Genomic DNA, 26,722 nt, shown 5'->3' with positions numbered 1-26,722 from the left:
ATATTTTCGAAGGAAGTAATTGAATCTCTGTATCCCATAGGGCAAAATATTTCCTCTGCATAAGAAAGTGCGTGAAAATCAACACGTCATTCGATGATCCCATTTCCCTCAAATCCTCCATCATCAGCCCTACAGCCCAATCCGCAAGGCCGTGTCATCAACGAGAAAAAAAGCCATTGATCCTTCAACTCCGACGCACTAATGACCCGTCATCATGTCCCCGTAGTCTAGCCCATCGCACCACACAACACCCACGAATGCGTATCTCCCATGAAAGTTCCATCATGACAATAACTTAAACTTCGACCTCCTCACAAAATAATACAACCGCAAAAAGTACAAAAGCAAACTGTCTACCCCTCATTTCATCGGCATGCAACAAAACGATCTTCACCTTTTTCTTTCTAGGGGGTAACCCCTCTTCAGCCCCTCATTATATCTTCAACCCCTCCTCCCCCTCATTATCGATGTGCAACAAGAGCGTCACTAATCGAAAAAGTTTCTGCTTCCCCTCATGGCGATGTGCAACAAGAGAAATGAAAGTGCGCCGCTGAGGGGGTTTATTCCCCGCATGTTCGATGTGCAACAAATGCGGTCGTGAGAGGGTGACCGTTCTGCTGGTAATTATGTTTCGTTATTATAGATACACAGCTTTCGGGACGAATGGAATTCAAGTAGTATTGCATTCCCACAGCCATCAAGGTGAAGTGCCAGGCGATGCGCCGATCTGAATCACTTCACGATATTGCAACTGTCGTCGGCAGTACAAGCTCCAGCGACAGAGATTAATGTGTCGCCATGGATCATTACCTTCACTAGATTTCACAATTCTAATTGCACCCTTCTGAATAATCGTTTTCAAAAGCCGCAATGTGATCAACGTTAATGCGAAATCGGTTGCGGACAAACCTCCTAAGGCTGCTTTCTTCAAAGATACATTTGATGAATTTTGCCAGCAAGCATACGCTGCTGATAATGATATATTAGTATCGTCTGCGTATGATTCTAATAAGTGAGGACACCAAAATGTCCACACTGGGCCTAGGGCCAGGCGGTTGGTTTGTGCCGCCAGTCCACCACCATACAAGGGTTCTGCGAAATGCAACATTAACATTTCATCCTAGAAATCCTAGCAGTTTAAGGTAGCACCAAAACTAGTAAACATGCAGGGGAGAACGAAATGCAACAAGAAGGATTGTTAGACGCACTTGCTGACCGAGGGCAAAAGGCGTCAAGGGCAGGGGTGCTGCGAAATGCAACAGCACAACCGTACCTGTACCACTAGGACAACACCATGTCATGGACATGGGTAAGTTCGATTTGCAACGAAACAAAACAATTGTTGTAAGCCCTTGAGTTTTCAAGGATTCAAGCAACCATTGACAAACTGATGGTTTGACCCTAAGATGGTCGCATATAGGACGTTTGCCGGGGGCTTTCGAGGTGCAACAAATATATCGAACTGCCATCCTTGAACTCAATACATTTTGAAGAAATTTCTTGAAGATATCAAAACAAGTCATTTCTCTATTTTTTGTCAGTTTTCCTCTTTCCAAATACCGGAAATAAAAAATGCACATTACAGGCTATGCTTGAATGAGCCCTGGCGGCAGTACGTTTTGGGATTTATATACCTAGAAGTATCGAACTTTCCATGCAGGACAGGGAAGAGGGGTGTAATTTTTCAAGCCCTTCGATGTGCAACAAAGATTCAAGGCGTTTTCAATTCTCCAAAAGAGCATGTTTATTCCTGATATTTATCGAATTATCCTGGGCTGCAGGGAAGAGGGGTGTAAAGATTCGACGCCTTCGACATGCAACAAAGACGCATAAAATCCCTAGATATCTCAGAGGAGCTGTAAGATTTCTGTGATATATCGACTATCCTGGATGACCGGGAAGAGGCTAGTAATTCAAATTGCGCTTCGATGTGCAACAAAGTGCTGATATCGATGGATCGAGACGCGTTTGCAGGACTGATAGACAAGTACCGGGGCCAGATCTTCAAGCCATGACCGGTGTCCATTTCGAGAGATGATCAAGCGTAATTGCCCATAATGATCCATGGGCAACAAGGAAAAAGCAAGTTATCCGATGAGTCTTCGACTTGCAACAAAGAACGAAATAATCGTCTCGATCAAGCATCCGTAGAAAAGCCAGCGTCTAGAAGCCAATACCGGAGCTAAATATCTTCACAGAGGCGGTTCGCTTCCTTAAAGTAGAGTCTACCATATCTACTATGATGAGTCCCGAGAACCCTTCGTGTAGTTCGATGTTGTAGTCGATGTTGAAGCATCGATTGGTTCAATATAGGGTTGAGGTTCACAAAAGTTCGATATCAAGAACCAAATCCGTTGTATCATCGCCAATAAACAGCAGGGTTTTGAAAGAAAAGCAAGAGCAAAAAGTCCTTGTGTCTTTTGGAGGCGGTTCGATAGCGGCAAGGAATTGATACTCGGCTGGGGCATTTCCAGGCAAGACATCTGAGTTGAGAAGTGTTGCCTTGGCATTCATGGAATCCAGACCTGAAAAGACGATCAAATGTGCCTGAAGCGTAAATGTTACCATGGTTCTGGGCTCTGTAAACCAAATATGCAGCAAAGAACAAGGAAAAAGCAATTTACCAGGAGGTATGCGAATTGCAACAATCGACAAATATAGAAATCACATGGAAATAATCCTTGCTTTCGACCCAATATATGTTCAAAAAACGGGTTTCAATAAAGAAGCTGTAAGCGAAGTATTTTGCTTTTTTTGAATATCAAGTGCTCTTCGTCCCACCAAACAGGCAATGAGATCATACAGTTGATCCATGAAACAATTGATGCCATGATTTTTCCAAAGCGATCTTACTCTCGCATGGAAGTCCTGGACCTTTGCCTCGGTATCGCATTCTAAAAATGCGGACTGTTGTTGTGCCTTTCAGCATGGCGCCCCGGGAAATGGGGTCGCTCGGACGGCATGGGCCGGACGATGCAAGGGACGGGTGTGCCAGTGAGCGGGACGTGATGGGCACCAGGTGGCTTGTTGCGAGGTCCGTGAGGGTGTCGGCGTCGATAGATTGGGAGGTTCAAGGGATGAGGTTGTTGATGTTGAGAGGAAGAGGTTCGTGGAGGGAGTCAAAGCGAGATACAGGGCTCGCGAAAAGCTTTACGAAATACGAAATTCTCGGTCCGAGGCAAAAGAGGGACGTCCTCCGCCGTACGGAGTACGAGCCGATTTGTCAATCTTATTAGATGGAAACGAAACGAGTGATCGAGGTGAAACTTGCTGAAGATTTCGTGCGGGATGTTCAGTTATCTTTTTAAAATCCAAGGTGACTTCCTTGAAGATGCAACTTTTACGCACTTATAGCAAACCACACACATTCTCCAAAATCCTCCTCTCACTCCTCGGCTTCCTCCATTACAACCTTCTCATTCCCCAAGAACTATCACCTGGTGATGATTTCCTTTTGAGATGAAGAGACATAGATTCACACATGGGTCTCTTGAAATGTTGGTAAGCTAGTGCTGTGAAAGAGTCGTTGCGGTAAGAATTACAGGACGATGGAAAATACCAGGTCGCCTACTAAACCAGCACGTAGCTGCAAGCCTGGAGAAGTCATGTACATTTTTCCATGATTGAATAGCTTTGCAGCATCTACTGCCACATCATATGCTCGTTCTCCTCAGAGTTTAGTTAATAACATATAGATCACCGATGTTTAAGCAATTATTCCTGGAATAAGAGCCTAGATCAAACATCTTCCAACCCCGATCACAGTAACTCCCTCATATCTCCTCCGCTCAATCCAACTCAATCCTCTTCCACATACAAATATGTTGAATCCCCAAAATCCACCAACACCCCATATCCTCATCAACCACAAACCCGTTCCTCTCCCAGCTCCTCTTCGCATTAATATCAGCATGCGCACAAATCAATCCTTTCCACCCACCAAACCTCTCCTCTCCACCAATAGTCCCCGTCGTCCACCCCTTATTCTCAGTTAACCATTTATACCCAGTGCGTAGCAACTCATCCATCACGCCCTTCCCACGCCACTCCTTGATCACGCACATCCGACCTACTTTAATGTACGCCTCGATGCCGTCGTGAAATTTCGTTGGGCGGTCTGGTTTGTATTCTGGGATTCCGAGGAAGAGCTCAGCAGAATTCTCTACAGCCGCGCTTGCTCGTAGGGAGTCGGCGTCAAAGACCATTCCTGGAGGCGGGTGCTGATGATATTGGGGAAAGGGGATGAAGCGGAGAGTGCCAATTGCTCTTAATACGAATTTGTTCCGGGTTTGGATGTCGGTGATGGAGTTTGGCTCTATGTCTTCCTCATCTGGAGTGTTCGAGAATGCGACGAAGTGGATTGATCTGGGGTCGTCGTAGTCGAGGTTGTTTTCAAAGGTAAGTTCGTCGTACATTGCAACGAATACATCCTCGCGGGCTTGAACGGCGGCGATGAAGACTGGAGGAATTTCAAGGGATTGTGATTGGGGATGTTGTTTAATGTCATATTTCAAGAGTGTTTTTCCGACTGGTGGTTGGGAAAGAATTTTGAAGTTAGAATTTGAGGAAGCCATCTTGCCGAAGAACAGCTCGAAAGATAACGGTATTTTCTAGAATTACTGATTGAAATGCCAAAACGTAATTGCTAGATGTTGAATGCTCTAGTATGATTGCCTTTTGCTAAGTATTTAAAGGCAAAGGACGGTGAGTCAGATATGAGCCGCGTAGCCACACGACCGAGCTGACCTATGGATTTGAAGCATCGACATAAAAGGTGCATATGCAAGTGATTGCAAGCTCAATGGAAGTGGAACCGTATAAGACAGGAAATATAAGTTTGCAAAATAGCGCCGACGACGTATGGAAAACATATTAGGCTCTTTGCCAGAACGTGAATATCCAAGACCTCCCACTCTTGAGAGATCGAGTCAAGAAATATGCAACACCTTGCTTGTATAGCTATCAAGCCACTGGCTGTACTGGGAAACATATAACCACAAAGGAAAACGCACAAGAAAGCGTAGCAGTATAAGATAGATAGTGGTATCAAATTCCCCATGTTGCTCCAAGCTAAATACTATAAACCGAACCAAACTCCTGCGCTATGCTGAACGTACATGCAGGTATTCCAGCTGCTTTGATGCAAAATGAAATAAAACATTCGATTCGCTCATGCTTCAATCAGATCAGGAACCGCAGGTCCAACACCGCGTAACAACACCAATCTGTTGCCACTAGCCACAGAATCTCCAACCTTCTCACTAAACTCCAGAAGTCTTCCACCTTCAACATGAAAGACTCTCAACTTCGAAGCCTCATCCGTGCCCTGATTATTGATATTCTCAACTTGTAAACTCTTAGCCGCGGCATCCAGAACTCGTCCAATGACCCAATCCTTCGAATAGTAAAACTCGCCGCTTGGAAGTTTCGATTTCGTGGTCGCAGCTTCAGCTTCCACATACATGTATACGCGCTTCTCAGGCGGCAGTTTAACGTCTCCTTTCGCCGTCTTCTTGAGGTTGTTCACCGCAATCAATCTCGCGGCTGGCGATGAAGGTTTTGGTTTCGGCAGCACTCGTTGCGACATGCTAGCTTTCTGCGCAGTTCCCCAAGCTTTAAGCTTTCCCAACGCAATCTTCGCATAATCAGGTTGTGGTCCATATTTGCTGGGTCGCGCGCCGATCGGAACAAGTTTCTTGCAGTTGTGGTTTTCGTTCAAACGATGTTTCAGACAGTAATCTCGATTGCAGCTCGAGCAATGTACTGCCGTCGATAAACTCGTTCCAACAACCGTTTTACACTCTGGTAACGCACAAGGCTTCTCGACTTGAAGCATAGATTTCCCTGAGCCTAACGAAGGTGTAGCCAGATTCGCTCGCCGTCGCCTTGCCGCCCATTCTCCAGCTTTCGCGCATTTGTGACCCGTTTCCGATCGATGATCTAGACAAAATGTCCCGCGACATGATTCGCATCGAAAGGGAAGAAAGTCGAGCTGATTGCAGTATGTGTATTGGCAGTGGGCGCCTATTAAAGTTGGATCTTTCTCGTCCATGGTTGTAAAGGAGGATTCCGGAGGAGATTCGGATCGCGATGAGGACGCCATCCTGGGCAGGATCAATGAATATTTATAGCTACAAATGCGTAGACCTGATGATTAATATGATTGTCCCGTTCGTTTGTTTAGTCGTGAGTAGGCAGATGGCGAATTCGTCAATGTTCCAACTTGAGCTCAGCCTCGCCTGACGATTTCTAGAACAGTCCGTTCGCTTACACGTCAGTTGTCAGCCTTGGCCGAACTTGATCTTTGTTAGACTATTGTTAAAGTCGGCTTGGACTGTTTCGAATTGAGGCGGTATTGAGCTAGAATTCATCTGAATTAGAGGGTTGTCTCTAGGCTTCAGCTTCCGAGGAATCATGGTGGATAATATTAACCGAAAGTTGTGCTACCATCAGCATGATTATTTGACGCCTAGTTGACTTCCTAATAAGCTCCTATCAGAGCAGCCAATGTACCTAAGCTACGCATTCACAGTCCAACTTGATATTGAGTGGAAACATTCACTTCGACCAAATATCTTGTCCTTCGTAATCACTTCTAAGTGGTATTCCTCCTACACCTAGGACTACTCAGACAACAGTCTGAAATAAGTTGAGTTTCCAAGCTACCCCAACGCCATGCTCCCATATATACTGTAGCCGCATCCACATACTATCTCAGACATATTTTATAACTCCTTCTCTTTCACTGCCTTCTTCTGGTCCAGGTTCAAAGCGGCTTCGCGTCCTGTAGATGGGGAGGTACCAACAGCTTCCTTTCCTCCGACTACCTCAAAGCCTTTATGGAATATCCATTCCACAGCCTCCTCAACTGGCTTATCGAACAAGTAAGGTAACGCTGGAACAGCAGCTAACCCAAGACCAATTGGACCGTATGTTCGTATTTTGATGTTCCTATTGCCCTTTAAAGCGCGTCCAGAGTATCGTACAATTGAGTGGATAGTGAAAGCCGGCTGTAAATTATTAGTTAAAACCTCTCATAACCAGCCAATGCACCTACCAGTCCCATAGATGCAATCGACTGGAACAGTCCTCTTTGCACCATAACCGTCCTCCAATCATTTATCGGTGCCACGGTTCCAGGCTGCAAATTAGTCTCCTCTGCTATGGCTTCCGCATTGCTCACAGTATTCTGAGCATTATTGTAATTTTGCGGCGCAGCCTTCCTAGGTAAATCTGGATGTAGAACTCTTTGATTCGCACAGTACGCCTTGTAACCCTCATGCGCTACATCTCCAGCAATATATGCCCAGGAAATACCGTACGCTGCTCGTACCCAATTTGGATGGGCGACAGGTCGGAACGACTCGCCGATATCTGAGGTGTATGCGACATATCGCTGCGCCGAAAGAAGAGCGGTTCGTACTCGAGTTAAGTATGCGGCATATCGAAGATTTGTGTCTGTAGTTTGGGGGGCACTTATTGAATGAGTTAGTAAATAAAGTGTTCACGGAAGATTTTCTTTGAGAAATAAGGCCAAGCTAACCTTCCCTCGTACAACTCATCATAAAAGCTCTCATCAGCATCAGATTTGTCTACGATCTTTTGCAGTCCTGCTGGGAGCTTCTCTGCCGCGGGTAGACCCGTTGGAGGCGGACCGCGAATGTCCTTCTTGTCTGAATCATTCCCAGCCATTGTATAGAGTCGATCCTCAGGTCAAACAAGTTGTATATAGAAACTGTATGCGACCAATTTCTACAAGTCCAGAACTAGAAAATCGAACGAAGAAACAAGCACGAGAGCAACCTGAACAAGGCGTGTCGGTTGTCTTCGGAAGCCATGACGATGCCGAATAATTGCCCCTGTCAATTCGGAACTTCCAGCGCTTAGTCACCCGGATCCACCTTCAAGCTCGACTTTGACAGGAACAACCAGAACATCAACAACCTCATATCCAGCTCAATTCAGCCACTCCACCGCATCACCACTCTCTCCCACCTACTCCGAACCTCCAACCGCCAAGATGGTCCAAATGTACACAATTGCTGGTCGCCAGATTGGCTCCCACTACGTACGTCGTCCCTATCCCGAAGCTCCTGAAAGCTGGTCCGCGGTGCGCTGGTTTGATTTGGGGCACGCCATTGAGGAATTGTACTGACTGCCTTGGCGATTTAGCTTGCGATGGGTGTTCTTGCTACGCTTACTGCTGGAATAATGTCGTTCACTGGTGGATCGAAGGTGCAGAAGGCTCAGGGACCACCAATTAATGCGTCAAGCGGCGACGAGGAGAAATTTATCAAGTAGGTGACCAGACGAGGAGGATGCCACAACCTCTCCTGCGCTGGATTGTGTGTTAGAATTTATGCTGACGGTTCTTAGGGACTTCCTCGCAAAGGCAGATTCGGATGGAAAAAAGGGTGGTAACAATGTCAGTATGGACAAGGGCGATGCTGGACGATAAAAAGCGAGTGTATAATCTGGTCGGGAAGGTGTGATTCGTACGGGAACACTACAATGTTGTACATATATCCATGGGGTGTAGAATGCAAGAGTTGTCAAATTCGAAGGTTCACAGGATATGCTTTTGGGATAAGGTGTACCAAAGCGACGTGAAGGCACTATCCTGAGAGGGATATCATAGCAGTTCACAGTCCCCACAACGAAACTCTGGCACTTTCAGTTGCGCAGTCGAGGACACAAGGAATGATATACATCTCAAATGCCTTCCGTCAATTCAACTATATGGTCATCTACCTACACATTGGTTATATTCCTCGCAAAAGACAACATAAGCGATTAACTCTAGCTACCCACTCATTTTTCACGAAAGAAGCGCTTCTCCTCCGATCTGGGTCACTTGTGAGTATTCCCAAACACATAGTTTTATATGTTTTCTTTTGACGATAAACGCGTTACTCCCTATCCTATGTCCTCCAGTGAGGACGAACTATTCACTCTTATTGTATCAACAGTATTCGGTCTTTCCTAGCTTTCCGAAGGTATGAAAGAGATTTATTTTTCTCATATCAATCAGCCACTTGCCGCACTTTTGTTTACAATTTATCACATTCATCTCAGCCTTTCGACCTTGTTACCTATTCCTTTCATTTGAATATATCTATAGCGAGAGTTTTTCATTAGATAAACTACAGTAGAGGCCTCGTGTTAACTTTCAAACCTTGAGTCAGGTGTGCAAGAGGATTAAATCTTCGCCCGTTCAGCTCTACCTGGGAGAAAACGAACAGCTTTCTCGCACCGCCCAAGGTGAAAACCCCAGTCATTTCCATAAGGCTCTTCGAGAGTGAGAACAAGATTACCTATTCAATTATGCCGATCGTGCTGTCTTGTTCACTGCTTGGCAGGAGAGTGCGTTACCAGATCTGCTCCCACCATACATATTTGTCCTCGATGAGAAAGAGAAGCTCAGTGAGTGGATGCTGCTTCCATTCTTGTTGTAGTAAATCAAGTAGTATCAAAGATTGTTGTGAGGATCTACCAAGTGGCAGAAAGCTCAATGCTCTTCTTCAAAAAGACGTATCTGTCACTTGTCGATATAACAGTAACATTCATTTATCACCAAGAGACTCCTTTGTTTCCATGACCATCCATCGCAGTTTTGCAGACGCACCTGCTGCTTATCACACTACTGTCACACCAACAACCTCTTCCACCTTCACTCCTTTGACAATCTCCAAAATTCTCTTCGGCCTTTCCCCATAGTAATAGCCCATTTCGCCCTTACTTTTCTCTGCTTGCCTATACTCCGCAAGATCAAGCGCAGTCATGTCATCCACGTCTGCTATATCCACTCTTGCCCCCTTCTCTATCAGGATTTTTACGGTATCCTCGCGTTCGTCGTCAATCGCTGCATGAAGGGGGGTTCTATTTTCGTCGTTGACCGCATTTATGTCTTCATTCAGCTCCAAAAGGTACTCGAGGCATTCAACACTGCCGTATTGAGCGGCGATATGGATGGGGAGACTGCCATTCAGAAGTTTGGAGTGAAGGCCTGCTTTGCAATCTTCGATCAAAAACTTGGCCGTCGCCACGCAATTCTTTTCAGCGGCTTCGTAGAGAGCAGTATAACCTCTATCATCTTGCCAGTTGATATCAGCTCCGTACTTCATTAGTTCTTGGATCGAATGCACGCAATCTGAACTTGCCGCAGTCAGCAATGCAGTTTGCATTATCTCAAAGAGAGTGGTCTTCGCTTCAGGTTCTGCGGTCTTGTAAGCCATGTCCAGCTCAGAATAACGTTTCAGAATCATTTGAAGAGCATCAATCTTATGTAGTGGAGCTCTGGCTGCTACTTGAAGAGCGTGTCCGTCGAAATCCGTAGTGCTATCTACTGCAAGTAAAAGTTCAATCATTGCCAATTGATGCTGTCCGACTGCGTTGCGCAAAGGTGTTGCTCCACCCCCATCTCTCGTCAGTTTTATATCCGCACCGGCATCTAAAAGGCGTTTAGCGATATCTATATGTCCGCAGTACGCGGCACAACTCAATGCTGTAGCTCCCTCATACGCGTACATGCCTTCTGTGCGAAGGTTCACATCGGCTCCACGACTTAAGAGAAGTTCCACCATATCTTGGTGGCCAATACATGCGGCAGCTCCAAGAGCAGTATTGCCCCGGCGTGTGAGAATCGCAGCGTGCGTCATGTTTACGTCCATTCGAAGAGCTAGGATTTCCTCCAAAATCGCTAGACTTCCCGAAGTGACAGCATCCTTTAGCAAATGTCCATATTCATCATCGTTGACCGTTATGTTAGCAGTCGATAGGGCCGAGAGAAGGATTTGCACGATTTCAAGGTGCCCACAGCCTAATGCTGCATTCATTGCTTTGGTCCCGTACTTAGGTTTGACGTTAACATCAGCGCCATGCCGTAGAAGTAACTTGACGATTGAGACATGGCCTGAAGCAGCCGCCGCGCTCAAGGCAGTAGAGTAACCAAACTCGTGGGTTGCATCAACGTCAACGCCAGAGTTGAGAAGCTGCTCAACTGTAGCTTCAAGACCACCGGCTGCAGCGCTCTGAAGTGAAGGTTGATCCGAATCGGTTGAATCCTGTGTCTTGTTTTGGGAAGAAGAAAGATTTAATCCTCCTATGGCAAGGGGGTAACTGTCAACATGTCTTACTGAGTGCTCCTTCAGGATGGCAATGGCCCGCTCGTTGTGATTGGTAGCCGCGTCGTCCAGCAAGCTTCTCTCATACTTCGCACCAGAGCTAAGTAAAATTTTGAGAATGTTAGGATATCCGTAAGTAACCGCGTAATATGTTGGAAGCTGGCCTTTTCCTACACGGCGGGAGGGATCTGTGCCGTTGTCGATAAGTAATTGGACGACATCTTCGTGTCCATTTCGAATAGCGACGACTAATACCGAACCAAGACGGTAGTGACCTCTCGAGTAATCTGCTCCTGCCTCTAGTAGCTGTTCAACAACTTGCTTATGCCCGGCCGCTGCAGCTGCCATCAGAGGGCCGCGTTGAAACCCTTGGTCAGAGTCTACATCCGCACCGTTTTTGATCAAAAGCTTCACAACCTCAAGGTGCCCCTGTGCTGCCGCCGCAGATAGGGCATCCCCGAAAAAACCCCCGCGTTCGTTAACGTCAACGTCTTCATCAAGCATTGACCGAACAACGTGATCAAAGCCTACCAAGCTGGCATAGTATAGTGGAGCCAGAGGTTTAATTGAGGCTGGCGCTCTCCTTCGACGCCAAGAAGAATTTGGCATTTCATACTTGTTCACAGCGCATCGCCATGGCCGATCAACATCATGGAGAAGGAGTAGTGTCTCATACCAAGGTTTATTTCGATTCAGCAAGATCGTGGCAGTTTCCCAAATCCTTGTGGAATCCTCCCCTTGTTTGGCATGTAAGGCCCAATTTTGCGCCGCATATTTCGCAAAGGGGTAATCCCGTTCAATTGTAGAAAGTTCTACCTTGGTGGAGCCCAGATATAGGAGATATGCCATGCAAGCACGGGCAATCTTTTCGTGTGCGACGCATGGATTGAAGTCGTCTTTACTTGCATGGGCAAAAGATGCTCCGCCCCCAACAAGGAAATCTTTGACGGAGGCATGCGCAAGACGGACTTCAGACTTAGTCGTCGCAAATTTCGACTCTGTAATCGCAATCGTGGATGAACAGACAGATAATATGTCTCGAGCATCCACAAACCGAAGGTCGGGCGAAAATACTGGTTCTTCAGAAAAGTCAATAGCCAATACTTCCGCAATCTCGTCGAGCGTGAGGATACTTTTGCTGTAGATAAGCAACTGAAAGATTGTCAATGTATCGTTGAGATACATAGGATCGATACGAGAAATTATGTTAGCGTATGTATCTTCCAATGTTTTTGGTAAGGATGCCAGAATGACTTTGACCACGCCTGGCTTCGGACATTTTTGAATTCGGTCGAGTTGACAATCCACCCATCGAAACCTAAAGGCACTTTAGTTTCCGAGTCAATGAATCACAAGGGGCGCGTGGTACATTCCAGAGGCCTTTATACTTAAGGATCGTTCAATCTCGTCACGTAAAGCTTGTGGGAATTTCTGAAGTCCCCGTTCTAGAGCAATTCTTTTCTGGATATGAAGCTTTACGTCATGGTCTACCGTGTCAGCTGTCACGGCAATAATCTCAGCAGTAGAGACCTCCAATGCTTGTTGAATGTTCCTTTCTTGTCGGGAAGTAAAGATGATGTTTATTTTTCCAGTGTGATTTGCCAGCAGGCCCAAGAGAAATTCCAATACCATGTCCTGATTGATTGATTCGTCTAGGGCGTCAAGAACAAGGTATATCTTGTTGTAAGAATTGACATATCTGTCCAGTAGATTGAGCAGAAAACTCATTGATACGGTCCAGTTAGATTCATTATATTGACGCCCTCCTTCGAAAAATTCGCTAAATTGTGTTAATATGTTCCACGCAGAAGATGATTGAATAGATATCTGCATAACAATAGACCTCACGAAACTTTCATAAGTTTGCTTATCAGGAGCTGAAAAGTCGAAAAAGAAGTAAGCAAGAGCTGCTCCCTCGAGGGTTGAGCAGTGGCTCGTCATGTCTTCAATGATGCGAGAACTATTGGCACATTAGCGTTTTTTTTTAGTGTATGACATCGGCGTACGCGAGGAATGTTTTCCCACAGCCAGCTACAAGAATATTAGCTTGCTTGAAAAATACTCGCAGTCATAGCAACAGCAGTGCGAACGTACGAATGCCGTGAATCCATAGTAACGATTCAGATGCATGCTTCCATTTCGTATATCGTTGATCTCTGACCAGCCACTCCCCTGAACCAGTATCTCGTCGATCTCTTGCTGTCTGGTAGTTGACGGTCGGATCAGGGGCATTTAACATTATTTTAAACCTTCTGTATTCCTCCTCTGTGGGACATGGTTAAGATTGTTAACGAAGGTTTTGACTCGAGAACATACGATTGTATCTGCTTTCCAGGGTTTTGGCAAGGACATCTGTTTGAAGTTTGATGTGCTTTGTGTCTTTTTGCATCGACAAAGCGATAGTGCTAGGTAAACGTCAACGATGTTCAACAATAAGAAGGACGCGGTCTGACGTTTGATCAGTGGCCATTGCTAGCGTTAACGAACTCTTGAGTCGACCCAACTCTTGGACCTTCTTATCAACTTCGCCTCTAGCATATGGCCATCTGAGAGTCCTGGCAACAGCCCTAAGCCCAGTACCAGGCGACAAGTCTTTTTCGAGAAGCAACATCTGTACTTTGCAGCTTGACAGTGGCCCATCAGGCTTCGTCAGAATTTTCAGCGTCGAAAGTCCACTAGTCTCTCGTTCATCGTCGACGAGCTTAAGAATTGATTCTAAAACATCGCGGAGGCTCGTTATCTCTTCTGTAACCTGCTTGATATCGCGTGAGTGACTTTGGAGACCAGCGCGGTAATCATAGCACAGAGTGGCCACTCGACTAGTGATTTGAATCACTGCGATAATACTGGCGGCGGTACTCAACGGCTCTGCCATGGCAATGACAACGCAATAGTGCCGATAAATGAGGCTGTAGGGAATAAAATCAGTGGGGTGAGTTGGAGAATTACCTCTGTTCAGTCCCGCTCACACCCGAACGTGAAAGGTTGGTCAAAGTATGCCAATCTAGTAAGTGTAACGTTTATGGACAATGTCTCTCTTGATAGAAAGTTTCAGAACAGAATCGCGATGAATCTGAGAAGGCTTCCGCAGCCTCGCTGCGGTCGCTTGGCCTGTCATTGAGTTTGTCGGTCGCAACAGGTTTCTGTTGCCCAATGAGATGTGCTGGAAAACGTGGCACAGCAACGTCCCGTCTTTGAGTCTATGGTCGACATGTTCATCGCATGCAGACTTATAGAATGCTCGGTTCCAATACATCGTAGCTGGATTGCCTTCTTTTGATCGACTCAAATCGCGCTCTGCTCTACAATGGCCAAAGAAATCGTCAAAAACGTTGCAAGATTCGCAGCGCCTTGCCGAACGTTGTGTTCCCGATTGCATGATTGGATTAATTGGTGTAGCTACATGGGAGCCACGAACGACGGATTGAAAGAATATTGAAAACAGCGTCCTGGTAGCAACGTTTCTCGCCATAAATGCCACTTATTAGCATGGTCGTTGATATAGGGACAAACTGCAGCACCGTGTTGAAAGATGGAAGCGTAAGGTTACCGCTTCGGGCAATAAAAATACGAATGCGATGCCTAGCGGCATTTTCTCTGCAAAACGCTAGTTTTTGCAGGTCACTGCGTGCGTATTCGTACCTGATTTCCTGATATATACTAGTGCCTTTCACGCACCTAGCATGGACTGCTCAAGCAGACGCAGATTTCAACATATTTTTGATAACTTTGAGTACCAAGAATCTCCTCGCTCCACTACTGGCACATGATTTTGTCCTGTATAGCTAACAGATCAAACGAGTCTGCCGTCTGACGTATAAGAAAAGCTTTGGAAGATCCTGTCGACACTTATCAACTCTGTCCTGACAGGTTCTATACGAATGTTCAAAGACCAATAGACTATTTTACTCCAGGTCATACGGCTAGGGAATACCTGTTGAGAACTGAGCTGTGGTAGTAGTGAGTATCGGCAGATGTGGAGTTATTGCACCTGCATGCATGCGGTATGCGGAGAGCGACGTAAAATCCGAATCGAGAACATATCCGTGCCAAAAGGGCGCTGGATGTTGTAGAGACACTCTGAAAAGTCTCGTCTTGATGATCGCCAATTTTGATACCCAAATGACCTGAGAGCGGAGGTCTCACGTTGGTACGTGTCGTAGCTCTCTTGATATAGATCCTCCAAGTATAAGGAGAAACCCATCATAACATCTGATTACCAAAACAGAATAGCTCCCCAGAGCTCTACTGCACCTCAAAATATGGCACCGACCGTGCTCTCGTTCTCGACCATATTACCCCACCTTTCAAGGCACGCCTTCCATTCTGTTTATGAATCGTGGAGTCCCCAGGTCTCGGTCCCGGTATGAACTCGACCGAGCCATAGAATCCCCAGATTTCGGTCCTACCAAGACTCGACCTTCATGATGGTCTCATTCAATTCGGCCCGTTCGAATGAATCTGGGGAACCAAAGTTGGGGGATTATATCTCCCCGCATCGTGGAGAATGTATAAATGGTTGATGGGCTGCTGAGCAAGACAGCATCTCAGCATCTCAGCAACTATACCAGCTTCCCAGTCGTTGTCAGCCATTTTTTCGTTTCAGCCATGAAGATTTCCGTACAACTCTATAGCTGGATCAGCATCTTAGTACTCCCAAGCGCAGCCACCAAGCATCCGGGCCAATTGTCAGAACTTTATGTGCCCAGCGTAGAAGGTTCGTCATTCCAAGTTACACACAAAGTAGCAATACATACTGACTGACATCCGCAGAATGGAACGAGGCAGAGAGTAAAGCCCACGCTTTCGTCGCCCAGCTCATTCTCACCGAGAAGGTGACGATGGTCACGGGCACCTTGCTTGACGTCGGCACAGGCTGTATTGGGAGAATCAGACCTGTTTCACGACTTGGTTTTCCTGGATTATGTCTCCTTGATGGCCCCAATGCTATCAACCGAGCTCATCTCGTCAGTACATTTCCTTCAGGAATTACTGTTGCAGCAAGCTGGGACCGAGAGCTGATGTATGAGCGCGGACTTGCCATGGGCTCCGAGTTCAAAGCCAAAGGGGCACATGTGATTCTCGGGTAAGATACAAGCTCTTGAGCCATGCGTCACTTTCTTCTCTCTGATATCTGTCTAGACCAACAACAGGACCTCTCGGACGTCACCCGCAGGGTGGACGTAATTGGGAAGGCTCCTCTCCAGATCCATATCTTTCCGGAGAGGCCATCAAGTACACGCTCATTGGGCATTAAACAGCTGGGATTCAGACATCCTCAAAACACTTCATAGGCAACGAGCAGGAGACCATGAGGAGCGACACGGTCATGCCGGATGGAACTATTGTGGATGCCGTATCATCCAATATCGACGACCAAACCCTTCACGAGCTGTACCTCTGGCCATTCGCCGATGCTGTCAAGGCAGGAACAACATCAATCATGTGTAGCTACAATCGTCTCAACGGCACCTACGCTTGCGAAGATGAACGTATGCTGACTCAAGTCCTCCGAAATGAGCTTGGATTTCGAGGGTACGTTGTCTCTGACTGGTTCGCAACTCATTCGACAAGCAAAGTCGCAAATGCAGGACTCGATATGGAGCAGCCAGGTGAGCTCCCGCCTGGGGTTAAAACCAGTCATGGAGGTGGCGGTTACTTTGGACCAAGCCTCGAAGCGGCAGTGGAAGTAGGCAATGTCACCATGGAGCGTGTAGATGAGATGGCGCGACGCCTTATGACTCCATATTATCTCCTCCAACAAGATGACCCTGATTACCCCACTGTGGACCCATCTATGCCTTACCTACTTGCCATCAGCAATGATGGATGGGAGTCTGGCCTGCTTGGAGGCAGACCAGAAGGTGGAATACCTGGTAGAGACGTTCGTGCAAATCACAAAGAGTTGATCAGGAAATGGGGTGCATCTGCAGCCGTCCTACTCAAGAATGACGATGGGATACTGCCACTATCAGACAAGACCGCGTGCGGGGGAGAGCCAATGCTTTACATTGGTGTGTTTGGTAATGCAGTTTTCGACGTGACTGAGGGAGTGGTCGCGCCGCCAAACACTCCTCAGGAAGGCCAAGAAGACGGAATAATCACCATTGGAGGTGGTGCTGGAGGCGGTCGAAACCCATACATTATCTCGCCATTAGAAGCTATCAAGTCCCAAATGAACAAAGTCGACGGAACCGTTCAGTACATCACTTCCAACAAAGTCCTTGCCAACAATGACCTCAGATCAATCTATCCCAAACCTGACGTCTGTCTGGTCTTTCTCAAGTCGTGGGCGGCCGAGACCTACGATCGGCCATCATTGGAGCTTAGCTGGAATTCAACAGTGGTGGTGAACAATGTTGTAAAGTTTTGCGGCTGGAAGAAGACGGTGGTCATCACCAACTCAGCAGGCATCAACACCATGCCGTGGGCAGAGAATTCCAATGTCACCGCTATTCTGGCCGCACACTACACCGGACAAGAGGCTGGCAACTCAATTGTCGACGTGCTCTGGGGTAAAACCGAGCCCAGCGGCAGGTTACCATATACCATTCCCAAGACCGTAGAGGATTACGGCTCTCCAATCGTCAACCTCACTGGGACTGATGGAGGCTTGGAGCGCAACAGTAGCAAATGGCAGGCTGATTTTACCGAGGGTCAGCTCATCGACTACCGCCACTTCGACGCCCACAACACCGAACCGCTGTATGAGTTTGGTTTCGGGCTAGGCTATACGACTTTTAAGGTTGAAGGGGATTTAGAGGTCGTGAAGCTGGGTGGAAACACGACCAACGATCTGCCAGATGCTGCTGCCCCAATCGAGCCTGGTGGGAACACTGATCTCTGGACGGAGATGCTGCGAGTAACGGGAAGGGTGAGCAACACCGGGCAGCGAGCTGGCTCAACGGTCATTCAGCTGTATGTGTCGTCACCGTTGGCAGGCAGAAATGGGATCCCAGTGCAAGCTTTGAGAGGCTTCAAGAAGATTCAACTCGAGGCTGGTCAATCCGGAAGTATCGAGATGGTCCTACGGAGGAGGGACATTAGCCATTGGGACGTGATGGCTCAGCAGTGGAGGATCCCATCAGGAGAATTCAAGCTTGCACTCGGTCTGAGTGCCCGAGATTTATCTGCCAACAAAACTACTAGGGTTCTAGGATAAGAAGGCATGATTCAATCGGTGATGGAGACGCCAATGTCGTACTGAAAAATCAGAATTGTTAGTGTGTAAAAGTTGGAGAAACAAACCGGTGTTGAGATACATAGGCGTGCCTCTTCTGCCCCAAAACATCCGTGAATTACATGTTTCTGCTTGGTGTCTCGATACTGCAATCACTAGTCGTGAATTGGTTGTCTAGTGCTGACGAATCAGTTCGATTTGTTATACCTTCTCTATTGAAATCCCAGTTTCAATAGAATCCTGTAATTTCTGCGTTTCTCACCTGAAGACTGGCAATGGTTGCTGGGTCTCTGATGTAGTGTGCTCGCAACCTTGGAACAGTCTTTGGATAAATGCTGCCACTTGAACCCTTTTGTCGCAACAATGAAATGCGTTTTTGATGTTTGGAATGTTGTTCAACGTGGTCATTGCCGCTGCCGGCCTCCTCCAGCTCAGAAATCCTTCATCCGCCTAATCGATGGTTCCAACGTCAGCATCCTCTTAGTTTCTGCAATCACACGATTAAGAGTCCCATCAATCGACCACGGAGGTCATCATGAGGTCTCTTGTTACACAAAATAATCTACAAACGTAGGATTAACCGACCAAGTATCCTGTAAAAAGAATATGTCAACCATCCAGCGGCCAACCCAGCTTTTAAACCCTGTATTTCACGGATGGTATGCTATTGGTGCGCTAATGACAGGACGTGTTAACCACCAAAATGCTGGTGGTGTGGTGGTGTATCCTTTGTGACACAGAAACGTGTGACATGCAGCCCAAGGTATTCCCTATCGGTCAAAAGACCAACAAGACGTCCTCATTACGTTGCGAGAGACATGCTCAGCTCCCAAAACGCACTCAACAAGCCCACTTAGGCTATCAATATTCCATTTTCTCTCCTGTAGGCACAACACATCTCTTTTGGGCTGAGTCCCCTGGTCGCAAATAATAAAACAGAACAACGAACGATCAAACAAAAGTGATCTCCAACGACGCAGGTTTGATCAGCACAGCGAACGAGCGCTTTCGGGATGCCAGAAATAGAAAATTGTTTGTAAGCACAACATATGGAGTACGGTTGCATGGCTGAAGGATGCACGAATGCGATGGCTTGCATATGCGTGGAACAATCGCGACTTCGCGGGGGCGGGGCGTGCTGCAGACTGGTTCTCGGTACTCGCATATTGGGATATCTTACGTAGGCCAGTGGTCGGCGGGGGATATGAGATGGAAGGACTGATTGAGGCGGAGTGTGAGGTTTGTTAGTTCGAGTGGAGTGATAAAAAGATGGAGGAGGTGAAGGCTGAGACTCTTCTATGTTCTGAGGGCGTGGAGTTAATAAAGTGGGGCAAATGAATCAATATAGCCACTTGCACAAGAGGAGACCTATGCCGATTGTAATGAAGCTGTAAGTCAAGAAAAAGGAGAGTAGATGGATGGGTTATACGAAATGAATCATTGCACCCAGGATTTGCAGTCCCTCAATGTTGGTTTGAAACAATATATTGAGAGTTCGGCTTGTAACTGGGAAGTGTTTGCCGCTACAGATGTTATTTGACTTACTGCCTCCAGAGTCTTGGGCAAAAGGTTGACTTTACTTATGGAAAGTTCGAGACCTAATCAAGTGGATTTCTTGGCTATCAGACTAGGTGATGTTGATTCATGAAAACATCGGCGAAAAGTGGGCGAAATGAGTCGACAGTGATCATCAGAAGAATATCTCTGGCGGAGACGAATCCGCTTCGGAGGTACTGTTCACTTGAATGCTAAACAGTCAAGTGGTATAAAAACCGCGGTGCGAGAGGTCAGACTTTCGGTCAACACACTGGCACAAAACAAGCTTCTTTCCAAAATCAGTAATATCTACCAACCTCTAGCAAAGATGGGATTAAAGGATACCGGGACTTGCGGGCTCAGTGCCTGTCTTTTCACTACCCAAATTATAGGCAGATTACTCAGTTTTGCTTGTGCAATAACAGTTTTTGTTTTGGTCGGAGTCCAAATCGAACGAACACACGACGCAGGCGCTAGTATCGACTCAAAACTAACCTATACCATGATTCTGTCCGGAATTGCTATGTTGGACATCACTTTGATATTTACCAAGTGGAGGTTTGTCTCGGATTTGGTACTTACAATTATGTGGTTGGTGGACGCCTCTACTCTATCTGGCGTAAGTTCAATGCCGTTTATGCTCGTGATCTGTGCATTAACATAGACTTACTTCCTGTAGATCGATGGTAGCCTGTCTTGTGAGGGATCCTGGCAACACACTGTTTGGGGATACTGTTGGGGCCGTTTTTTCGGAGATGTCATCCCCGGGCTTGATCCTTCTATGGTTGTCGGTTCTTCTGGCTGCTATGAATGGAGATTGGTTATCATACTTGCATACCTGGCAATGTCAGTGCATGTAGTTAATTACATTATTGACACAAATGGTTGTAAGATAACATCTCAAAAACCAAGAAAGTAACCATAGTAGCTAACATGATGATTAGGCATTTGGAAAGTCGGTGCCGACGAGCGGAAGCTTTTTCCTGTGAAAATGCGTGAGGATAGACAAGCTTCAGTCACATGAAGCAAGAATACCTACGAGTACTGAGGATATTTCGCTGTTCTCGTTTACTGGTTGTCATATCGCAAATGAGTGGTCGGAGCTGTGATAGGATAAACTCTTGCGAACTTTGTCTGAGAGTGAAAAGGATGACGACAGAAACCTCGTGAGGAGGACGCACAAATAGCGAGTAGAAAGCAACTCAAGCAAGTAATTGACATAAAACCTATTTTCGCGCAAGTTTGTTCAGATTGCAATGTGAAACGCTACGAGGGACGTACGTGGTGTAAGTATCCAGAGTCTTCCAGCTGGCCAAATCGTGGACGCTGTAATTAACTTTGAAGAAGTCGAGAAACAGGAACTCTCAAGCCAACGCAACGTTCCTCATCAAATCGGAGCCAGTGCTCGGTCCCGACTTGCGGGAGTCATAAATCTCCGAATGCCGACTGTGCCTCGACAATGCCGAGTACTTGATCTGCCCATGCGCTGATTCTTGGCGTCACGAAACTCAATCCACCCCCAAGCATCAGCTCAATTCCCACCACACCTCCTTGCTCGAACCAGTTTGTCTTCCATTTAGTCATCGATAGCCGCGAAGCGACAGTCGCGGGCAGTCTCACTCTCACCTGCAGATCTGGACGAAACTTCCTAGCTAGGTATATTAGTACGATCTTACACATCCAATCCTGTTGGTGCATTTAAGCATAAAAATACCACGAGGCTCAACCCGGCGCATAGCAAAAGGAACGTTGTTGGTCTTCGTTGCGAGCCTTCCGCAGCCGCTGTGGGGGAAACACGGGGCCGCAATCCTTACCTGCTGCTGCTCCAAGACAGATCAGATCCAACACTCGTAGACATTTGGCCCTGATCCTTCTCTCGCAACCCATCCTCTGGCTGTTGTATCGCCGTCATCTTGTCACTGGCGATGCGCAGTTCATAGCAGCAGTACCCCGGACTTCTGGAAGGAGGAGAAAATCAAGACGAAAATCATTCCTGGTGTCGACATCCACGAGTAAGCCAGCTGAAGGTGGGTTACATCAAGATCTCTGGATTTGATTATATATTCTTGATGCGCCAACAGCACATCAAGAACATTAGCAAAACCCCGATTGCAATGACGACCGGTTGTAGGAAGTTCAAGGCAAAACGCTCGTTCATATCCGAAATATGGTAGGCGTTGGTGGTCGCTCTGGAGGTATGATCATTGAGCACGAGCGCAATCTTTATGGAGTTGAGGCAGCGCTAACTATTCTAGGTTGTCATACCTGTCGACGTCGACGTGTGAAATGCGACGAAACCCATCCAAAGTGTACCAGATGTGAAAAGGCCAAGATTACTTGTGAAGGATATGCGCGCGATTTGAAGTTCGTCGACGAGAAAAGTCGAGCTCAGAAAAGAGTACAAGTGAAGCGACAAGCATATCTCGAAGCGGTACAAGCAGAAGATGAACAAAAGGCTCAGCGAAAAGCACGAACGACCCCAGAGAAGGTGGCTGCGAAGACGATTGTCAAGCCGACTTCGAGAGACCAGGTCCCGCCAATGCTGTCGATGGAGGGGTTCAGGAATACGGTGGAGCTAGAGTTTATGTTAAACAAACTCTTTTCAGGATGGAAACTATTTATACCATGGGTTATGATGGGATACAGGGGCACGGCAGACTGTACGACAACACAGGCAGTCAACGCTCTGAGCAGTATGTACTACGCTCGTCGCCATCATGACGATAAGAGCTTCGACTTGGGCATAAAATCCTATTCGAAGGCATTGCAATTGATGAGTGTAGATCTAAAAGATCCAAAAGCTGCATATAAGCTTCCATTGGTGACAAACGCATTGTCCTTGGTCATATTTGAGGCAAGTATGAACCTCTTGGTGGGGGCATTGACTAATTTATCACCAGATGATGGCATCTTCTTTTGGTGGCATGATACAACATCTTGGGGGGGTACACCGTCTCATTGAAGCTCGTGGACCAGAGCGACATCAAACACGACCGGAATTGGACGTTTTCGAGGCCGCGCGGACGGGCATCATACACCAATACATGGAAAGGAAAAAAGCCTGCTTTCTAGGCACTGAACGATGGAGGACTGTCCCATGGCTCAAACACCCAGAAATGAAACACCTATTGTCAATGATCTGTGATATCAAGGCTCTTCTTCCCGCTTTGCTAGAAGATATGGAAGCGTTGCGGACCGGTCAACGTTCTTCACCAGCGGAGTTCCGAGATCTCTGCCAAAGGGTAACCACGCAGTTGTACGAAACATATCTTTGGCGCGCCGCGTGGGAATCACATAATTCGAATTGTGCATTCATCATCAATATCAATGATCCCACTGTACCATATACTGCAGCTATCCATTTCACATCAATGGCCCGAGCCGTAGAACTTGCGCATTACAACACCTGCTTGCTCGAGCTCTACAGAATGGCGCGCCTTTTAATGGGCCCAATGTTCGACATAACAGCTCCAGCTGCTAGCATCATGATCCCTCGGACGAATCTCCCACTATTACTACCAGGCGATCCAAAAACAATTCAAGATGTGGCACTCGAAATTGTACGTACGACAGACTATGCATTGTTGGAACCACACAGAAGTGCTGGTTATTTCCAGATAATGTTTCCCCTTCGAGCTGTCTTTGAGGTTTTCAGACCTGGCAGTAGAGAGTGGTACTATTGCGAAAGGTTATTCAATGAGATGGCTGATCAAGGTGGGTTTACGTTGAGTCGGAAGATGATGCTCAGAGGTACGGTGGGAAGAATGTTGATGGATGAAGATATCAACACTTGATAAAGGCGCGAAAGAGTGCTGTGCGGGTTTCCAAAGCGACTCGATTCGATATTCCAACTATTGAATGCTTATATCTTGATGTCAGAAAAGATTCTGACCAAATTAAAAATCTTGGCTATACGTAGCTTACGATCGACGACTGTTATATAGCGGAGTTGGATGACAAATTTTCACCTCTCAATCTTGGATAAGTTTCTCAGTCATTCCTAATTCAAAGTATTTTTCTTATTCATTCATGCTTTTTGCTTTACTTCATCACGTCGTTACAGGCTTTTACGTCGCCAATCTAGGTGGCTTGGTCATGTCGAGAAACCTTGATTTGGGGACGTCTTCTCTGGTTTCTGAGGGTTCTACAGCCAGGAACTCTTGCGGGTAGGTGTCATCAAGAGTATCGCCTTTAGAGGTTCTGGATTTCTTCGAAAATCTGGAACACTCGCGGACATTTCCCACATCACAATCCCTGCCGCTCATCCAAAGTACCGATTCTCGGCATCTGAGTAAGCCATTTATGCAATGCTGATCCCAAATGAGCTTTCTATTGTTCTGCCATTTTTTGGGGGCTTTTTCGTTGCACAATGCGGTAGAGGCAGGCTTAATTGGACTGCAATTGTAGGCTAAACGGAGCACGATGTAACTTTACCAGACTCGTTCGCTTACTTTGACTTTGAACAGCCGTCGCCCAGGAACCGTGTTTTTGAAGCTTGTTTACCCGGTCAGGCACATATCTTCAATATATAAAAGCTAGATGTTGTAGATATTGCCTTATGTATTCTAAGTAGAGTACCATTTTATAGGAGGGGTCAGGACCTCATAATATGACCAGCGTCCTGTTGCTTTCTCTTGTTGCCAATTGATCTCCTATGATAAGCGTCTTCAACATGGCGCTCAAAGCATTCTTAATCCTCACAGCTCTAACAGCTCTAACAACAGCAAAAGTCCACCACCTATTCGTAGGCAACCTCGGTCTCCCCGCCTCAATCCACGCCCTCGAATTCGACTCCAAAATCCTCACCCTAACCAAAACAGCCACCATCCCCGCAGACGGTTCTCACCCCTGGATCTCCCTCTCAGTACATTCCCCTCCCCTAATCCCATCCAATCTAACACTCAGCCCAGCATAACAAAAAAACCCTCTACGCATCCCAATTCTCCAAACCAGCCATCGCATCCTACAAAATCACCTCCCCGACCTCCCTCTCCCTCTCCGCCTCCCTAAACTCCTCAGGCGCATGCTTCAACTCCACATCCGCATACGTGCAATCCCTCTCCCACCCGCCCTACACGGTCTTCACAGGCGCTTGGCCCGGTCCAAACGCGTGTGGACAGGCGATTAGCACGCTCCCAGATGGGAGTCTGAAAGCGGTGCAGCAGAGCTGGAAATACGCTAATAACTCTGGTATTCATGGACTTGCGTTCGGGAAGGGTGAGGGGGTTTTGTATGCGGCGGATTTGAATGGGGATAGTGTGTGGACGCATAGGATTGATGCGAGTGAGGAAGAGAGGAAGGGAGAGGGTGAAATTAGGGTGGAAGAGGTAGGTAGGTGGATGGTTAACAGGAATGGAACGCACCCGAGGCATTTAGTCGCGCATCCTAATGGTAGGACGGTTCATGTGGTTATGGAGAGTGGGAATGAGGTTGTGGAGATTGAAAATGATGAGCGTGGGATCCCACGGAAAGAGGTTGGGTTCTGGAAGACCATTCCTGCTAGTAAGCTTATTCCCCTCTTTTCTTTCCGCTCGAGCGTGTGGGGAGAATAGGATTTCAGATGTTGATGAATGTGGTATAGATGCAACGAACGCAAACTACTGGTCCGCAGAAATCAAGTACTCGAGGAATATGAGGTATGTTTGGGCTACGGCGCGCGCGCAGATTAGTCAACCGAATATTACGGGGTGGATTAATGTTTTTGAATTGGATCGGTGTAAGTCCCTCTTCCCCCATCCCTCTATTTCCTCCTCTCTTCTCTATCTATCTCGCTATGACTGGTTATGGCTGATGAGTGACACCTAGCGGGTCATATAACTCACCTCGTCGCCCGCGAATCGACGACTACGACGGGGGGGTATGCGAATGCGATTGCGCCTATGGATGTCGACGATGAAAATGGTTGGGATAAGAGGTTGGATGAGACAGGGAGTGAGATGGGTGAAAATGCGTGGGGTGGGAAAGGGGAGGTGGAGTTTGCGGCGCTGACGGATGTGCCGAAGAGGTATGTTGAGGTTTGGAGGTGGGATCCGAAGGGGAAGAGAGAAGGAAACGGGAAGTTGGAGGGGAAGTTGGAGGTTGTTGCGCATTTGGGGATTGATGATGGAGGGTGTTGTGCTAATGTCGTTTGGTTGGATTAGGGTGTGAAAGTTATGGGGAAAGATGTTTGAATGCGAATTTTTTGGTTTCTTGGATAGTGGAGTGAATTTTGAATTGAGTTAATTGGTCCTCTTTTTGAGAGCCTCCATTACATATATATATATTTGAATGCACTATGGGTCGGGGGAGGTCAAGCAAGGATTCTTGATTTTTCTTGTCTAAGACTTGCTGGCTTTGCCGAAATCGGCGGACAGTGCATTAGGTCAAACTGGATTGACAAACACATAACCAATGAACAAGTATCTTACTACCTTCTTTTTTACGCTGGAGTTGCGCAACTGTATAAGGTGTATATGTGAACTTCTTGTAGACTGTAAACGTGATTTCTCGCATGTGAGAAAAGCTGACGAGTTGCAAGGAAGCTGCTTGGTTGTGTTGGGTGTCGGTTCTTGTCCAAGGGAAAATTATTTCGAGCCTTAATCAAAATACCCCTAAATGATCGGGCCATTTTTAGATAGCAGGTTAATGACCTGTTCTTTAGCGTAGCTTTTGCATTCTGCACGCTATGAGATAACTTGAGTCTTTGGGAACGCCGTCTTTAGAAGACGAGTATGATTTACTGCTAAACCCATGAGCGGTATTTTTTATAAGAACGGACGTTGCGAGTAGGGAGTTAGATGTGAGGACAGTTTTGGATGTATTGATAGGTTTGCGCTCAAAATCACCTTGATATGACTCTTACAGTTGAAGAATACTATTAATTAACCAGGTCTTTAAGAGAATA

At 46.8% G+C, this 26,722-nt stretch overlaps 10 protein-coding genes across 10 annotated transcripts; 6 read left to right on the top strand and 4 right to left on the bottom strand.

Moving 5' to 3' along the window:
• Positions 1 to 3,788: 3,788 nt before the first annotated feature.
• Positions 3,789 to 4,574, bottom strand: GLAREA_09396 (Acyl-CoA N-acyltransferases (Nat); the record flags this gene model as incomplete). Its single annotated transcript, XM_008085993.1, has 1 exon — positions 3,789 to 4,574. One exon carries the CDS (start codon positions 4,572 to 4,574, stop codon positions 3,789 to 3,791), a length of 786 nt encoding a protein of 261 aa, XP_008084184.1.
• A 596-nt stretch (positions 4,575 to 5,170) lies between these two features.
• Positions 5,171 to 6,103, bottom strand: GLAREA_09395 (AN1-like Zinc finger; the record flags this gene model as incomplete). Its single annotated transcript, XM_008085992.1, has 1 exon — positions 5,171 to 6,103. The coding sequence occupies one exon, from the start codon at positions 6,101 to 6,103 to the stop codon at positions 5,171 to 5,173; it is 933 nt and encodes a 310-aa protein (XP_008084183.1).
• A 622-nt stretch (positions 6,104 to 6,725) lies between these two features.
• Positions 6,726 to 7,692, bottom strand: GLAREA_09394 (uncharacterized protein; the record flags this gene model as incomplete). The annotated part of the gene is made up of 3 exons (XM_008085991.1): positions 6,726 to 7,010; positions 7,058 to 7,475; positions 7,544 to 7,692. The coding sequence occupies 3 exons, from the start codon at positions 7,690 to 7,692 to the stop codon at positions 6,726 to 6,728; spliced, it is 852 nt and encodes a 283-aa protein (XP_008084182.1).
• Positions 7,693 to 8,020: 328 nt separating this feature from the next.
• On the top strand, positions 8,021 to 8,458 carry GLAREA_09393 (uncharacterized protein; the record flags this gene model as incomplete). The annotated part of the gene is made up of 3 exons (XM_008085990.1): positions 8,021 to 8,110; positions 8,173 to 8,297; positions 8,377 to 8,458. The coding sequence occupies 3 exons, from the start codon at positions 8,021 to 8,023 to the stop codon at positions 8,456 to 8,458; spliced, it is 297 nt and encodes a 98-aa protein (XP_008084181.1).
• A 1,177-nt stretch (positions 8,459 to 9,635) lies between these two features.
• Positions 9,636 to 13,998, bottom strand: GLAREA_09392 (Ankyrin repeat-containing protein; the record flags this gene model as incomplete). The annotated part of the gene is made up of 6 exons (XM_008085989.1): positions 9,636 to 12,441; positions 12,493 to 13,083; positions 13,130 to 13,154; positions 13,218 to 13,388; positions 13,440 to 13,528; positions 13,577 to 13,998. 6 exons carry the CDS (start codon positions 13,996 to 13,998, stop codon positions 9,636 to 9,638), a joined length of 4,104 nt encoding a protein of 1,367 aa, XP_008084180.1.
• Positions 13,999 to 15,731: 1,733 nt separating this feature from the next.
• GLAREA_09391 ((Trans)glycosidase) lies at positions 15,732 to 16,380 on the top strand (the record flags this gene model as incomplete). The annotated part of the gene is made up of 3 exons (XM_008085988.1): positions 15,732 to 15,840; positions 15,897 to 16,209; positions 16,266 to 16,380. 3 exons carry the CDS (start codon positions 15,732 to 15,734, stop codon positions 16,378 to 16,380), a joined length of 537 nt encoding a protein of 178 aa, XP_008084179.1.
• Positions 16,381 to 16,434: 54 nt separating this feature from the next.
• Positions 16,435 to 18,285, top strand: GLAREA_09390 (Beta-D-glucan exohydrolase, C-terminal; the record flags this gene model as incomplete). The annotated part of the gene is made up of 1 exon (XM_008085987.1): positions 16,435 to 18,285. The coding sequence occupies one exon, from the start codon at positions 16,435 to 16,437 to the stop codon at positions 18,283 to 18,285; it is 1,851 nt and encodes a 616-aa protein (XP_008084178.1).
• Positions 18,286 to 20,167: 1,882 nt separating this feature from the next.
• Positions 20,168 to 20,863, top strand: GLAREA_09389 (uncharacterized protein; the record flags this gene model as incomplete). The annotated part of the gene is made up of 3 exons (XM_008085986.1): positions 20,168 to 20,458; positions 20,519 to 20,726; positions 20,784 to 20,863. 3 exons carry the CDS (start codon positions 20,168 to 20,170, stop codon positions 20,861 to 20,863), a joined length of 579 nt encoding a protein of 192 aa, XP_008084177.1.
• A 1,143-nt stretch (positions 20,864 to 22,006) lies between these two features.
• Positions 22,007 to 23,633, top strand: GLAREA_09388 (Zn2/Cys6 DNA-binding protein; the record flags this gene model as incomplete). The annotated part of the gene is made up of 3 exons (XM_008085985.1): positions 22,007 to 22,034; positions 22,095 to 22,660; positions 22,740 to 23,633. The coding sequence occupies 3 exons, from the start codon at positions 22,007 to 22,009 to the stop codon at positions 23,631 to 23,633; spliced, it is 1,488 nt and encodes a 495-aa protein (XP_008084176.1).
• An 878-nt stretch (positions 23,634 to 24,511) lies between these two features.
• GLAREA_09387 (3-carboxy-cis,cis-mucoante lactonizing enzyme) lies at positions 24,512 to 25,979 on the top strand (the record flags this gene model as incomplete). Its single annotated transcript, XM_008085984.1, has 4 exons — positions 24,512 to 24,703; positions 24,750 to 25,341; positions 25,421 to 25,555; positions 25,645 to 25,979. 4 exons carry the CDS (start codon positions 24,512 to 24,514, stop codon positions 25,977 to 25,979), a joined length of 1,254 nt encoding a protein of 417 aa, XP_008084175.1.
• Between the last annotated feature and the right edge of the window lie 743 nt (positions 25,980 to 26,722).

The sequence above is a fragment of the Glarea lozoyensis genome, assembly GCF_000409485.1.
Source record: "Glarea lozoyensis ATCC 20868 chromosome Unknown GLAREA4, whole genome shotgun sequence".
In the NCBI taxonomy this organism is placed as follows: Eukaryota; Fungi; Ascomycota; class Leotiomycetes; order Helotiales; family Helotiaceae; genus Glarea; species Glarea lozoyensis.
The sequence above is the reverse complement of the archived record's forward strand: the minus strand, read 5'-3'. Positions and strand labels throughout refer to the sequence as shown.